Below are 16,051 nucleotides of genomic sequence, written 5' to 3'. Positions count from 1 at the left end.
ACTCACGCAGCCGCTCTCTCCTCCTATCTCAAGCCCACAGCGGCCCCACCAGAAGTAGGGGGTGGAGGAAGTGCCCATAGGAGGCAGCAGAGCAGGAAACAGCGGCGAATTCAGCTGCTCTGCCCACTCTTCTGTCTAGGAGGGCCCAAGGCTTCTTTCCTGCTGGAGCCACCGCTGCCTGCTCGCTCGCTCCCTCGGCCAGAACTGCTCCCTCCTACAAGCTGCCCCGGCAGACCTCTCGCAATAGTTGCTGCACAAGGTGGGAGCAGCAGCCGTGTGGCGGAGAGGAAGGAGCATGTGGAGGACGGCGGGTGGCAGAGCACCTGCCAAGAACAGCAGTCAGCTGGCATGCTGGGTGGGGAGCAGGACTGCTTGTGCTGCTGCAAGGTATCACCAGGCTCCCTTCCCCTGTCAGGAGTTGCAGATTGGGGCCATCTCCCCTCTGAGCTGCTGCCCTCCTGTCATAATCAGCCCGGCAGCTATTGTGAGGCTTGGGGAGAGGGGGGGTTGGAGAGAGAGAGAGAGAGAGAGAGAGAGGCTTGGAGGGAGGGGGGTTGGAGAGAGAGAGATGCTGTGTGTCTGTGTGTGTGCTCCCACCCCCAAAAACATCTGGACTACAACAGGATTGGGAGAGAAAAGAAAACGGGGAGGGAGAGAGAATTGCAATTCCCCAGGTCCTTCCTGGCTAAAGAAGATTCAGCAGCACCTTTTTCCAGAATGCTTGCTGAAACCATTCCTATCTGCCCTTGCTTATTTCAGGGTGTCCAACCCCCTTTTCTCAAGCGTTCTTTTGGTAAACATGGTATGTGTGTATCTTGTGTCACCATAAAAACAGAGCTGCAACACAATCCTAAGTATGTCTACTCAGAAGTAAGCCCCACTGAGATCAATAGAACTTACTCTGAGGTAAATGTGCATAGGATTCAGCCAGAAAACAAAGAGAGGGTGAAGAAAAGCCAGGAGAAAATGAACTGAAGAAATAGAATAGCAAAGTAACTGTGGGATATTTAACCATATTTAAAGACAATAAGTACAGTAAAATTAGTGCCCCTCTACTTCAGTCCCAGCCGGATTTTCCATAGGAAAACTGTACCAGGTGGCAGATAATTATTTTAAAATTTTAATTAAAATACATTATTGTATTTTACAAAAAAATACTTAATTGTTATAAACCACCCAGAGAGCTTTGGCTGTGGGGCGGTATATAAATGTAATAAAATAAATAAATAAATAAATAATCCTTTCCTATAACAAAATGGTGCTTACTCCTAAGTAAGTGTGTTCCACTGAAGAAGGAAATCCTATTTGATTCCTGTATTCATGCTAGTGTGACATGATAAGTTAAAGGCACAATTTTATGCATGTTTAGACAGAAAAAAGTCCTTCAACTCCTAGAATCCCCTCTAAATGGGAAGCACCGGCCCCAGGCTTGCCGAGGGAGGGAGGGAAAAGAGAGCGAACGCCTCTGTTTGCAGCCAGCATGGCAGGGCACACCAACTGGATTTTGAATAAAGTATTCAATTAATTGTTACTGTTTTGAATTTTATTGTTATTATCTTCCTTGGTGGGTCATTGAAAACCACTATTCTGATTAATGATTTTGATAGTGTAGGGTAGGGGGGGTGCTGGGCATGAGTTTGTGGAACCAAGGGGGCAGTGACCTGAAAAAGTTTGGGAACCACTGCTTTAGCTAGACGCAACACTGGATTTCATTCTACTACCCGATGGATGTTTCCTTGGCTAGGGGTAGCAGAATTAAAGAAAGCTGTCAAGAACACCTCATTAGAATTAGAAAAGGCCTTTAACAGTACACTGGATGCTATAGAGAACTTGCAAACTGAAGTTTCCTCTCTCAGCAATGTAGTTCTGCAGAATCGTATGGCTTTGGGTTTATTATTGGCCCAAAAGAGAGGTGTGTGCACCATAATTAATGAATCTTGTTGTTTTTATGTAAATGAAGAAAGCAGAATTGAAACTGATGTAAAGAAAATAAAGCAAGCAGTACAGGTCTTTCATGAAACAGGAAAACCTCCTACTTATGACCTGTTTAGATGGCTTACTAGTTAGTTACCAAATCTTGGATGGTTAAAAGAAGGATTTATTGCAATATGTCTTATTGTCATGATTTTGCTCATTTTAGCCTTTTGTCTCCCCCATTTATTGTCCCTTGTGAAGAATCTTGTAAAGTCTGTAATCCATCACCAGATGTATATGCATTATGAAGCTTTAGCCATAGAAGATTTTGAAAGAACTTATGTGAAATCAGCTTGAGTTTTAAATTGCTTTAAAAGAGGGGAAACTGTTAGAAAAAAGAGCTATGTTAGCCAAAGTGAAGCCATTTCAGAAAGGAAGTAGAATTGCAGGTATTTCACAGCAAGCGAGAAGTCACGTCTATCCATAGGTGTCAGCTTGTTTCCCCTTTATCTAACAAAAATAGTTACTTCTAGCTCCGGCCTGGAAGGTCATTGTTGATGTAGAACAAAGGAACAGTGTTGGTTGTTGTAAGACGAAAGGAATACAGAGCAAGATAACTGTTATGCTAAACTTTATGTTCTGATTGGCTAACACTGTCACTGGGCAAAGCCCAGACACTAACTATATAAAGGTACTTAACTTTCGTTTTCTTTGTCTGACCACTCGCCTTTTAGAGCTCAGATCTTGATTTAAATCAATAAAGCGCTTTTTGAACCCTCTGTCGTTATGAAAGTAGAGTCGTGCTTTGGGGCTAATTAGATCTCACCCCTGGGCAAAAGAACCTTTGTCTAACAGCGCCTTACAATCAAAGAAATACGGTACTTTTTTTCCACAGCTAGAAATTTCCTATTATTATTATTATTATTATTATTATTATTATTTATTTGTATCCTGCCTTTTGCCCAATGCTGGGCCTCAAGGCGGCCTTACAAAGATTAAAACATACATTGGGGGGGGGGGCAGGGAAACAAAACCATACATGTTTAAAATACACAACAAAATTATAAGACATTAACATAGATGGAGGGCCGGATTATTCTCCAAAGGCCTGCTGGAACAAAAAAGTTTTAGCCTGCTTCCGAAAGCCCATCAAGGAGGGAACCAGCCTAGCTTCCCCGGGAAGAGAGTTCCAGAGCACCGGAGCAGCCACCGAGAAGGCCCTCTCCCATGTTCCCACCAAGCACGCCTGTGAAGATGGCAGGACTGAAAGAAGGGCTTCTCCAGAATATCTCAAAGCACGGGCAGGCTCATAAGGGAGAATACATTAGAAGGCTGCCTGCGTATGCAGCCGCCTGAGAAGATAGTGTATAAACCTAGCTACCTCCCTTGCGAGGTAGGCACATGCTTCGCAGCAATTAGCATTCTGCAGAATAAACGCTGTTTGACGCATACTTCATCTCCTCTCCTCCTTGTGTGCTGAATTGGACTTGGTACACCAGGGAACGAGCTATTTTTGCAACAAGCCCAGCCTACCTCACAGGGCTGTTGTTGTGAGGATAGCATGGAGGGGGAGGGGGAGGATTATGTACACCGCCTTGGATTCCTTGGAAGGGGGGAAAAAGGCGGGGTATATCTAAATAAATAAACAAACACACGCACGGAAAGAAACTCGGAAGTTCCTGCTCGTTACCAAACTACAACCCCCACAACGCCCCGCGACAACGCCTCTCCGAGGACCTGCGATTACGTAATTTCGGAACGGGGGGGGCGGGGTGGAGAGGAAGGAGAGAAGTCAACAAAGACGTTCGAATGGAGGAGACGTTTCATCCGTTAACGGAAACGGAGCGAGGTGAGTGACAGGCGGTGCAGTGAGGCGCGAGCTTGCTGAGTGGGCGAGGAGTGGCGTCGCGAGCGCTCGCTCGTCCAATCCCCTAAGAGGGCGCAGCGGGAAAGCGGGGGCGGGGGAACGCGTGGGAGAGTGCTTCGAGGGCTCCCATTGGCCGCGATGGGGTCTAGTGGGGAAGATCAAGGCAAGCAGGTGGCCGCGTAAACAGTGGCGAAGCTCGGTGCAAGGCCCGTTCTCCTCAGTCCTGTGAAGCTCCATAGGGCTGAGTGGGGAAAAGCGCCCACGGCTGCCAAACTCCAGATATGTGCTCTTGCATTCTGGACAAAGTGATGCCAAGTAACTAGCACCTTTTGGGGCTCACGGTCAATAAAACCCTCTCCCTCTCTTTAGGGTGACCATATGAAAAGGAGGACAGCGCTCCTGTATCTTTAACAGTCGTATTGAAAAGGAAATTTCAGCAGGTGTCATTTGTATATATGGGGAACCTGGTGAAATTCCCTCTTCATCACAACAGTTAAAGCTGCAGGTGCCCTGCCCTCTTTTAAATCTGGTCACTCTAGTATAGCTCCTGCAGCTTTAACTGTTGTGATGAAGACGGAATTTCATCAGGTTCTCCATAAATACAAATGACACCTGCTGAAATTCCCTTTTCTATGCAATTGTTAAAGATACAAGAGTCCTGTCCTCCTTTTCATATGGTCACCCTACTCTCTCTCTCATACACACACACATACACACACAGAGAGAGAGAAAGAGGCCTTTACAATTTCAAACCAACTGCAACTGTGCAAATACAAAAAAGGAAGTGTGGATGTTAAGAAGGAGCGAATCCTTATTAGCATCCAGAGTCAGTGTCCTCAAAAACCTGTTCAGGACACCACATTTTTCACATACACAGGAAGAGAGTGCATACAACAACTCATGCAGATGTTTTGAGCTGTGTGAAACTGAAACTTTTAGTCACCAAATAGCCTGCCTTGAGGCTAACTGGCCAAAACAATCAAAGAAGGGGTTGAATCAAAGATCTGCCTTCCATTAATGCCCAGTTTTGAGAAATCCCCCCTTTCTCACACACGCACAGTACAGTTTACGGCAGTGGTTCCCAATTAGCTAAGTACTGAGGACCCCTTGTTTTTCAACTGCCAAGCCATGGACCCCCCTACTTTTGAAAATTTTGTTATCTCTATGGTAGTTACCTGTGCGAAGCAATTTTTTGGAGAAAATAAGGGGTAGCCCCTAATAAGCAAAGGATTTTAGGTATACTAAAAAACAGACCATAAAAATTGTGATATTACCTCACAAAAATGACAATACAAACGTGGGAACAGCCGCAGATCCTAATAGATATGGTTACAAAAAAAAGTAGTTATAGAAAACTTCTTAAAAGCAAGGAAACAGCATTTATAACTAAGTTATGGGTCGATATTGAACAAGCTGCCAAAGAACGGAATGTATCTAAGTTTTGGCAATTGGTAGCATGTAAATTACAGGAACCAATATATGTCCCGGCAGTCCCAATACCGAGCAGGCAATGGGAGGAATATTATATAAAAAAATATAACTCAGAGGGATTATTTGGTAACATACAATTGCCTTATTTAAATATGCAGGAGACAGATTTATGGCCAGATGTAACCCCTAGTGAAGTAAAACGACTCATTTCCACATTAAAAAAAATAAAGCACCTGGGGAAGACATGGTGCCCTCAGAGCGGTATATGGAGAATGAAAATTGGTGGGCCCCGATTCTAACCAAACTGTTCTCTTACATAAATCAGAATGGCAAATTCCCCGAGAGTTGGGCACAAAGTATAACTATCCCAATCTATAAAAAAGGTGATAAAATGTGTCCAGCTAATTATGGACCTATAAGTTTGCTTGATGTGTCCTTAAAATATATATACTAAGTTCCTTCTTAATAAAGTCGAAGATTGGGTGCATCAAAACGATATTATAAGTGATGAACGAGCCGGCTTTTATAGCGGCAGATCGACAATTGACCAATGCTTTGTTTTGAATCACCTCAGGGAGAAGTATTGTAAATACCCGAAGAAACACCTATACGCTGCATTTATAGATTTAACATCAGCTTTTGATAGTATTGACTGGGATCGTTTATGGTATAAGCTTTGGCAACTCGGAATGGACAGGCGCCTTTTATGGCTGATAAAAAATCTACTCAAATACCTCCATGCGGGTAAGAGTAGGTAGAGGTGGACAATTATCCAATGAAATAGAAACATCTTTAGGGGTTAGACAAGGTTGCTTGCTAGCTCCAACTCTATTTAATATATATGTAAATAATATCATTGGTGAATTAGTAAATAAACAGAATTTCCCTGTGGCAGTAGGTTCAAGAAAACTGAACATTTTATTATACGCAGACGATATGGTATTATTATCAGAAAACCTAGTGGGTATGCAAAGATCACTCAAAGTATTTGGTGAGATTTGTAGGAAGGAATTACTAACCATTAATTATCAGAAGACAAAAGTAATGGTTTTTGGGAGAAGCCCACAAATACATAAATGGACATTAAATGGACACCGTCTGGAACAAACAAATCAATTTAACTACTTAGGTATATTTTTTAAACAAAATGGTGCATGGATGAATCATATGGAGGCAATAAAATTGAAAGCAAATAGATCAATGCAGACAGTGTTAAAATTTGCCAGAATAAGAGGAGGACAAATGATAGCCCCAGCATGTAAAGTTTTTGCGGCAAAGATTTTGCCGCAGTTATTCTATGGGGCAGAAATTTGGGCCAATGATAATATAAAGCAACTTGAGGTGGTCCAAAATAAATTCCTATGGATATTGTTGCGTCCTCCCCCTGACACACCCATTTGTTATATGAGGGCGGAAGTTGGGATGCTCCCAATAGAGTACGCCATCTGGAGGAACACGTTTTTTTATTACCTCAAAATGAAAACATCAACAAATAACCTAGTTAAGCTGGTGGTGAAAGAGCAGAGAAAATACCCCTCACATGGCAACTGGATAAAAAGGAGCGAAGCCAAGCTAAGACAATTCGGAATAGATCCTGAAACGATATTAGAAGGAAATATAGACCAACAACACATGGCGATTAGACAAACATTGAGGAATTATTTCGGTAAGCTTGATATTAATGCAATTAAAGCTTCCAAATTCTCCAATATCTATCCTTTCATAAAATTAAAGCATAGAGAAGAAAAATACCTAATTGAAATTACGAATTAGAGAAGGAAGATTTTATAATATACCCAGAGATCAAAGAATTTGCTGTTGTGGAGAACAAGAGGTGGAGGACACTGTTCACTATATATTATACTGCAGATTATACAATAGCCCTAGGAATAAATATTTAGCTAGGTATTTGGCCCCTATGGTGCATTTAACAGACCAAGCGAAATGAGGCTACCTACTAATGGCAGAGAAATCGACCCTACTGAATTTGGCCTATTTTGCAGTAAGATCTGCAAAAATTAGGAAGGAACACGTTCAGGTGGATGATTGTAAACAATAGATATACCATAGATATACAGAGTACAATGAGAAATTAGGATATGTTTACTGTAGAAGATGTGTGCTGATGGGAGTAATTGCTGTACAGAGTTCGGCTAATTTTAATTTTTTATGTAATAATGTGTGATAATATGTGTTCATTGGATTCTTATGTGACAGCTTTCGGTATGCTTCCTTAGGTCACCCCTTATAATAGTCCTTTAGCGCACAAGATACAAGCCATGGAACTACATATTAGTACTTTGTTAAAGCATCACAGCTACAGTTCCTCACACTTCAATTAAAGCAATTGCACTATGCAAAACTACCAACCACGTACAACTTCTTGGACTCTCTCCCCCATTGCTCTTATGGTTTCCAGTTAGGCAGTGTTATAAAAGCAATCATAAAAGGAGTTTTGGCGCTAGGCAATGGGCAATTTTAAATTAGACATCAAATAAACAATACTGATGATATAGGGAAAACAATAACCCTAATTGCACCTTATGACAGATACAACTCTCAGCTATATGCAGATGTCTAAGAGCAGCTATTTTCCCCATCTCAGTTCCAAATAGTTGTCCCTTTGGACAGTTGCTCCTTTTCTCTTTGCCTATTCATTTCTGGAGATGCTTCCCTACTTTAACTAAAAGGAAAGGATAGTTAAAAAGAAAGAAAGATTTGTACTATAATGAAGCAAATAAAATAATGTAACATGGAAAGCTGAAAGAACTAGCATCAAGAGAAAATTCCTGAAATGATTTCCAGAGGGGTAGCCATATTAGACTGTTGTAGCAAAACATCAAAGGGTTTTGTGGCACTTTAAAAACTTAAATTTATTCTCAAAGACATGTTTTTTGTGTATTAAGGCTGTATTGGTATAGTGCCACAAAATATCAGCAAGTATTTCCAAGCAGACCTGATGTTTCTTACTCCATTTCAGTTAGTACAACTTTCACTGATAATTTTACTTTTTCAGAAAGGGTGGCTGGTATTTAAGCAAGGTCTAAGCAATGAAGAAAGGCTGTAAGCAGACAACTTCCAGAAGAAACAAGCAGAGAGCTGCTGGTACCTGTAAAGAATTGTCCATTAAATCAGCTGAACAGAAGACAAAGACAAGTCAAAGGGATTTTGTGCAGCTGTTCCCACTAGAAGTCAGCTTAAAGATTTTTAGCAAACTTGACATTCAGAGCTTATGCAAAGCTTCCATGACATGTAGGAACTGGAACCAGACTATTGAGAACTGTGATAATTTATGGAAACCTCATTGTTTAAGTGTAAGGGTTGTCTGTCAGCGAGAGATTGATGGTGACAGAAGAAATGGGTATTCATGGAAGGTATGTTTGATTGTTGACGGTAGGTAGCCTCTTGCATCGAGATCTTCAGCCCTAAAAAATGTAGCACCCAAGTTTGCCACAACCACAATTTGTCAATCAGGTCAAGTACTATTCCTATTTGATAGGCAGTTTGTCACACAGAAAAGTATAGCTTAGGCTTCTTCATTTTTTAAAAGCGAAAAAGAGAGAACAATATATTTGCAAGCCTTCTGAAAGTGGTTAGTCTAGTGGTTGTTCTGAAAGTGGTTATTCTAAACCAAGCCTAGGATCAGGGGTTTCAGCTCAAATTTCAGAAATGCTTCCCCCCCCCCAAGTTCTAGGGAGCCCACCTTTTAAAATGGGATGGGATGGAGGCACCAGTAACCTTTTGCACCCGTTTCGCTCATAGAATGAGTCCCAGCCTTTTATTTTATTTTATTTAGCATAGGGTCAAAATTACAGCTGCTGAGAGCAAAGATAAGCGGTCCAAATGGCCCTGCTTGACTCTTGAAATAGAGGATAGGATCAGGCTGCTTCTCAGACAGGAATATGGTTTCAACGATGTTTTCTCCTTACTGGAGAATCCTCCTAGGTTAACAAACAATTGTAACTAATAAAATAAGAAGCCCTGCCATCATGTAGCAGTTATGTGCTTAGTGGTTGGGAAGAAATTTCAGTAGTGATACTGTTTCATCTTGTAGTGCTGTTGATGCCTACAACAGGAATAAGTCGGTGCAAAGAAGGAATTTCATATTTGTCCAGCCCAGTCTGGGACAAAAACGAGACAATTTTTTAAAAAAGAGTATCGCTTTCAGTCAAGCAGTCCCTCTGATCCATGCACTTATGATGAGAAGCAGCTTTAAAGTCTTCTCCTACTAAATGTTCAAACCAGGTAGTAACTTGACAGAAACAAAATGCCAAAACAAGAGTGAGCATCTTGTGGCCCTCCAGATGTTTTGGCTTACAGCCCCCATGATCCCTCACTATTGGCTATGCTGGCTAGGGCAGATATGAGTTATAGGCCAAAACATCTGGAGAGGCACAAGTTGTGTCCCCTCCTTGTCTGTAAGCAGGAGAGAGGCACTTCTAGATTTGAAAGAAATAAATGCTTTGTAAGTAGGCAGACACTAGGTTCTTTCCCTATACTGGAATTGCTTATTCACCTTATGGCCTGCTTGTACTACAAGCTATCACAACATATTGTATTCAAGATCAGTCTGTAAACCTGTCAAAAACCCTCTCTAACCCTCCTCCTTTCCGTTGGTACTAATTCGGCCCATATTTAGTGGATGGGATCACTCTCCCAGGTATAAGAATGACTGAGCCAGAAGATGGGAGCATCTTTGTCAGTCTGAAGCTGGTCCCTTCCCTCGTGGCATCCTGTGTCATGTGGGGAGGTTGCCCAATAGAGGGGCAAAAATAGATGGAGGGGCAAAACCATGGTAGGTGCCATTCAACACACTACACCTACAAACATACACAAAAGAATGGGGAAGGGAAACGATAGAATCAATCACAAATGGTGATTTTACACAACAGGCTGAAATCAGTATTCTCTCGGGCCATTTCTACACCAGCCTGGTGTAGAGGGAGGGAGGTGGGAGGATCTCGCGAGATCCTGATCGTGAGATCCTCCCCTTAGACCACATGCGGGCACGACATCCCGGGATTTAATTTTTAAAGGAGCTGAGCGCCCGTGCGCTCCTACAAAAAGAGGGTTTTTTTTTTAAAAAAAAGCCCCCACCCCTCTCTGCCCCCACCCCCGATTCCTCCTGGCCTGGCTCCTTCCCTCTACTGCTCCCCGCTACTCATGGGGAGGAGGGAAGAAGCCAGGGAGGGCAGCCACACCTCCCGCAGTCTTGGGACGATCCTGAGACCGCGAGAAGAATTGGATTTTCACAGGGGTTATTTATCTCTGGGAAAACCTGCATTCATCCCGCCCCCCTGCTCCCAGGAGTCCCTGGACGCACAGGGACTCGGCCGTGACCAAGCTGCATTTTCGCACTGGTGTAGAAAAGGCCTCAGACTATCTATATCAGGGATGGGGACTGTGTGGCCCTCTGTATATTTGGGGAGTACAGTTTCCCTGAGCTTGGAAATATTCTGAAATATTCTACAAGGCTACATGTTCCCGCATCCCTTGTTTATATGTGAATATCTGATTGATGTTAATGGAGAAGAGAAAGTGGAGGAGAAGCCTTTGTAATGGGAAGGAACATGCTCGTCGATTTAGGTTTTACGTTCACAATGTAAGCCAATTGCAGCAGGATCCATTTCAAACTTCATATACAAAAGTGCTCAGACTTAGAGGGCCCAACTAAATGTTGCAAATGATTGTGAGTAATATATCCTTAAAAAAAAAAAAAACTAGAAAAGATGCTTTGTGCAATTTGGAGTGAAGAACTGACAGGAAGGGAAAGGGTTAAGTTTATTTATTTATTTATTATTGCATTTATATCCCACCATTTTCCTCCAAGGAACCCAAGGCGGCGTACATAATCCTCCTCCTCTCCATTTTATCCTCACAACAACCACCCTGTGAGGTAGGTTGGACTGAGAGTCTGTGACTGGCCCAAAGTCACCCCAGTGGGTTTCCATGGCTGAGTGGGGACTAGAACCCAGATCTCCTGACTCCCAGTTCAACATGTTAGCCACTACACCACACTGTCTCTCTTTCTCCCACCCACTACTTCTGTACTCCAAATAACCCCTTCCAAAACAACTTTCCTCTGTTTAAAAAACTGGCCAGAGGGTCTCAATAAACACATTGCATGTAAGGGCACCATGAGAATGTAGATCATTTCCTTGGTCCACTAGTGGGCAGTAGTATACCTATATCTTGTTTATAGGAGTCCATTATAAATTCTTGGAGTGCCATCCTATATATGTCTGCTCCAAAGTAAGCCCTATTGAGTTCAATGAGACTTATTCCCAGGTAAGTGAGCATAGAATTGCAGCCTCATACACTTTTCTGGAGTAAGTCATTCTTAGTTTTAAGATGTTTTCATAGGTGAGGTTTAAAGAGGTTTGCAAAGCAAATCTAAAAGCTATATTGACTAGAATGGATATTTGTTTTATATTCCATCTTCTATTGTGCATTAACAATATTTTCATGGTTATTTTCATAATCAGCACAGGAGACCTTCAGATGTGTTTTAGTCTTACTTGTGACAATAGGTATACAATGTCTTAAAGCTGACTTTAAAGTGGAAAGACAGGGTAGAATTCCAAGAGAAAAAATAGTCTTAAGGTCTGCTTATGAAGTGATTTGCAAACTGGTACAATTAAGGAGACTTTGCATTATTTGTTTATTTATTTATTACATTTTTATTGCATTGTTTCCATTCTTTTTTCATGTCTTTTGCCTCATCTCATTCTTCCCAATTTACTTTCGTCAGGTGACGCTGCTGAGAAACTACTGGAAAAGCAAAGTGAAGTATGAATGGTTGAGTGGGAAATATAGCTATATTCATTCCCACAGTGGTTTGCCAGAAAAGAGCATGTATCCTATGGATGTTGACACCTGGGGAGAAATCCTGGAAGCTGAACTTGAAAGAAAAGAAGCCCAAATAAGGGTCTTCTACAGAAGGAACTAAAGCTGAGCTCATCTATAAAAAAAATCGCTCTGTGTATAATACTTTGCAGTTGTTTACACATCTTCTGTTTGTTTTGCACTTTCAGAACTGCTAATATTTATTGTAAAGGCCGAGACATTGTATATACATTTCCAGCCTAGTGTACTGCTAAAAGTACATGGTTCTTGGACTCCCTCAAAATGCACTTTGCAAATAATGCCATATACCTTTGAAAGCTTGAGTGCGTGTTTTCTTTCTTGGCCTATTATAGGAATAAGCTATAACAAAAGCTTATAGTGGAATAGTCATGAGAAGGCAAGGAACATATTTGTAACATTAATAAAATCAGTAGGAAGTATGGAGTGAAAGTGTGTGTGTGTGTGTGTGTGTGTGTGTGTGTGTGTGTGTGTGTGAAGGTATAATCCACTGTTTCTCCTAGGACCCTTTGCCTAGATTATTTCTTCAAGGGTATACTTTGTCAGGACTGCCTTTATCTAATCATACCATTATTTTAAAGTGACCCCTCATAAACATAGCATTTCAAGACTGCAGTTGAATACTAAGGGTTGGATCAGCTTCCTCACTGCGTCCACTGAATAGAACTACTGGCAGAACAAGACTGAAACAATGGGGTGGGGTGGGAGGAACAGGACGCTAGAGGGGTTGGCACCCCAAGACGCGCAAACCCCGCATTTGCGCCTCTTGCCATGGGGACTACCCAGCAGGAACTCAAGTGCGGGATGTCAGATCTTGAGGTGCCAATGTGACCTCGTATAGACACGGCCCTGTTCAGGGAGAAATGGCTGAGTATCCTGTTCAACCTATGGGGACAATATGCACCACATGAAACCAAGGACTTGCCAAGGCTGAGAGGAGCAGCTGATCTTCTTAAGTCCTGAGTGGCTTCACGTGGTGCACAGTATCCTCCTGGGGAAGGCATGTGGTGTGCAAAGCCACTTAGTACAAAGCTGGTGCTACTCCTCTGAGTGCCAAATCCCTTTCTCTGTGCTGAGAGAGGCACGGATCTTCCATGCTTCTTCCAACGCAGAGAAATGTGAAATGGGTGGAGGGCAGGGTGATGACATCAGTGGCTGTGGCTGTGCCCACTGATATCATCTGGACAAAGAGGGTCTGATGGGGAGGGCTCACTGCCCCCACTAGTATGCTGCACCCCTTCGCTAGAGTTTCACACTGTTGTGAATGCTGGCCAAGCCGTGCCAGCCATAACTTTTCTTGAGAAAATCACTTGTTAATGGCTCAGGATGTACCCACAATGAGAGCTCACAGCTGAGATGCACAGAGATCAAGCCTGGAATGTGAAAGCCACATCCTCCCCAGTTATGCGTTGCGATGTGCCCGCGTGTGGCTGATCTGTGATCTGTGTGTGTGTGAAAAGAAACTGCAGTTTGAGACAAACATAAAGAGAGAACTGAGCTCTGGAGGCACTTTGGGGTGCATACATCTCTCTCTCTCTCTCTCTCTCTCTCTCTCTCTCTCTCTCTCTCTCTCTCTCTCTCTCGGGATCTGATGTGGAGTATCAGGTCTAATGCCTGCTAGGAGTACAAGTCTGCTTGGCTCCACTTGTGTATTGATAAATAAAGCAAATATTACAGCAGTGCCCAGCGATCACACTTCCATACAAGAAACCAAACCAGAAGTCAAAGAGGAAGAGCTGCCCCAGGAATTTCCCAGTGCTTGGGGAAGTGAAGAACATCTAACATGATGTTATTGAAGTTGAGGACAAAAACCCTGAAGCCGCCTCCCCCAACTTGGTGCCCTCCAGATGTTCTGGAGTTGAAATCCCAGCAGCCCAATGGGTAGCATGGCTAATGGTCAGGAATCCTGGGAGTTCTGGTCCAAAACCAGGTTGCGGGAGGTTGCCCTGATTCAACAGAATAATCTCGTTAACACAGAAATATGCACAGGGTTCTTGGGGAGGCCATGTGTCCAGCTTATAGAGGACAGGCCTCTGATTGAAGGTGTCCTCTGTCTGGTTTGAAGTCAAAGAACCCTAAGACAGGAGAGTGAACAGGGGCCTTGGACTTGCCTAGCAAGAGTTAGTACTAGCACTGCAAACTGAGCAAGCAGACAATCTTCCTCGCTATGGTGAGATCTGTTGTCTTTCTTTTTTTAAACCATAGGAATGATTTCCAGATTTGTATCTATACATATAAATTTGCATATGCAATTTTTTTATGCTAACCAGAGCTAGAGCTATGCTAGTGGTTCTTCTCAGTACTGAAGCACGCTGATACCTCTTGGGGCACCTTACACATTCCATACACTGCTTTACTAGCATTATTTCCCACGTTTTATCCAGAATACGGCAACAGATGTCATTGTGTGGGCTACGAGGCATAAACGTGCAAGAAGGACATAGCGTCACCACGATGGGATGGTGTCAATATGGCCCAGGTTCCTCTTTTGCTCTCTTTTCTGGGGATGCATTTTCTCTTGCTTTCCTTTTTTGGCATTGGGTAAATGGCTAGATGTTAGCCCCAGTGACCTTTGCATAATTCAAAGGCTGACACGCCACATAGTAGTAAAAAATAGTGTGAGTTCCTGTTTTCTTGGTTTGAGACAGGCCACATATTTTTAGAAGTAAGAGCATGACCACACAGCAATGATCAAGAAGGCAATAGCTCCATGAGCAAGCTTTATCTCCCTTTCCTGGCTTCCCTTTTAGTTGCAAAACTGCTGAAACATCAGGGGGTCCTGTCAGCACTGATGAGTTACAGGAAGGGCTTGCTGTGAGTAGATTTCCACAAAACACCAACTTTTACAACTCATAAATAATGGCGAAAGAGCCACAATGAGGGTGTGGCATAGATACATGGTCACAATCACATTTCCTGGTTTGCTCTTCATTAAAAGATGCAATTCCAGAATCAGGGGTCTGGAAACAAAGCCCTATGAAGAGAGACTGAAAGAACTGGGCATGTTTAGCCTGGAGAAGAGAAGATTGAGGGGAGACATGATAGCGCTCTTCAAATACTTAAAAGGTTGTCACACACAGGAGGGCCAGGATCTCTTCTCAATCCTCCCAGAGTGCAGGACATGGAATAACGGGCTCAAGTTAAAGGAAGCCAGATTCCAGCTGGACATCAGGAAAAACTTCCTGACTGTTAGAGCAGTACGACAATGGAATCAGTTGCCTGGTGAGGTTGTGGGCTCTCCCACACTAGAGGCCTTCAAGAGGCAGCTGGACAACCATCTGTCAGGGATGCTTTAGGGTGGATTCCTGCATTGAGCAGGGGTTGGACTCGATGGCCTTGTAGGCCCCTTCCAACTCTGCTATTCTATGATTCTATGATTCTATGAAAGAAATGAGGTCGCAGGGCTAGACTGAGGTTTTTGGGTGGAGAGCATTGTGCCCTCCAGCCCCACAATGTGTAGATCAGGGGTGCAGAACCTCAGGCTTGGGGGCCAAACCTAGCCCACCTGGGGGCCAAATCCAGTCCTCTGAGATTGCCCAGATAGCCACGCCCCCTTCCCCTGGCTCCACCCCATTTCCACAACCACCAGTCTTTGGGAAATTTCTTAGCTTTTGTGCAGTTTTTTCTCCCATTCTAAAAGGTTGAAATAACTTTACTAAGCCTTCGTTATCAACAGTAAGAGCTTTAAATTAAAATAAGAACATAAGAAGAAGAGCCACGTTGGTTCAGACGAAGGGTCCATCCAGTCCAGCACTCTGTTCACACAGTGGCCAACCAGCTGTCGATCAGGGACCTGAAAGCAGGACATGAGTGCAACAGCACCCTCCCGCCCATGTTCCCCAGCAACTGGTGTATACAGGCTTACTGTCTCTGATACTGGAGGTTTCACATCAGCACTAGCAGTCATTGATAGCCTTCTCCTCCAGGAACTTATCCAGTGTAATTTTAGGATGTTTTAAAAATGATTTTAGGATG

At 43.1% G+C, this 16,051-nt stretch overlaps 1 protein-coding gene across 1 annotated transcript; it reads left to right on the top strand.

The window, feature by feature from the left end:
- Nucleotides 1–3,687: 3,687 nt before the first annotated feature.
- On the top strand, nucleotides 3,688–12,372 carry FBXO48 (F-box protein 48). The gene is made up of 3 exons (XM_063118533.1): nucleotides 3,688–3,763; nucleotides 8,229–8,586; nucleotides 11,964–12,372. The coding sequence occupies exons 2-3, from the start codon at nucleotides 8,263–8,265 to the stop codon at nucleotides 12,159–12,161; spliced, it is 522 nt and encodes a 173-aa protein (XP_062974603.1). The 5' UTR covers nucleotides 3,688–3,763; nucleotides 8,229–8,262; the 3' UTR covers nucleotides 12,162–12,372.
- The last annotated feature ends 3,679 nt before the right edge of the window (nucleotides 12,373–16,051 follow it).

The sequence above is a fragment of the Elgaria multicarinata genome, chromosome 2, assembly GCF_023053635.1.
Source record: "Elgaria multicarinata webbii isolate HBS135686 ecotype San Diego chromosome 2, rElgMul1.1.pri, whole genome shotgun sequence".
In the NCBI taxonomy this organism is placed as follows: Eukaryota; Metazoa; Chordata; class Lepidosauria; order Squamata; family Anguidae; genus Elgaria; species Elgaria multicarinata.
Note: the sequence above shows the minus strand (reverse complement) of the source record. Positions and strands in the feature narration are given on the sequence as shown.

What these genes read in the sequence shown, in the direction of transcription:
- FBXO48 (XM_063118533.1), top strand. Translation starts at nt 8,263, where the DNA reads ATGAAGAAAGGCTGTAAGCAGACAACTTCCAGAAGAAACAAGCAGAGA. An exon ending in GAAATGGGTATTCATGGAAG is followed by an intron (nt 8,587 to 11,963) that starts GTATGTTTGATT and finishes TACTTTCGTCAG; the next exon opens with GTGACGCTGCTGAGAAACTA.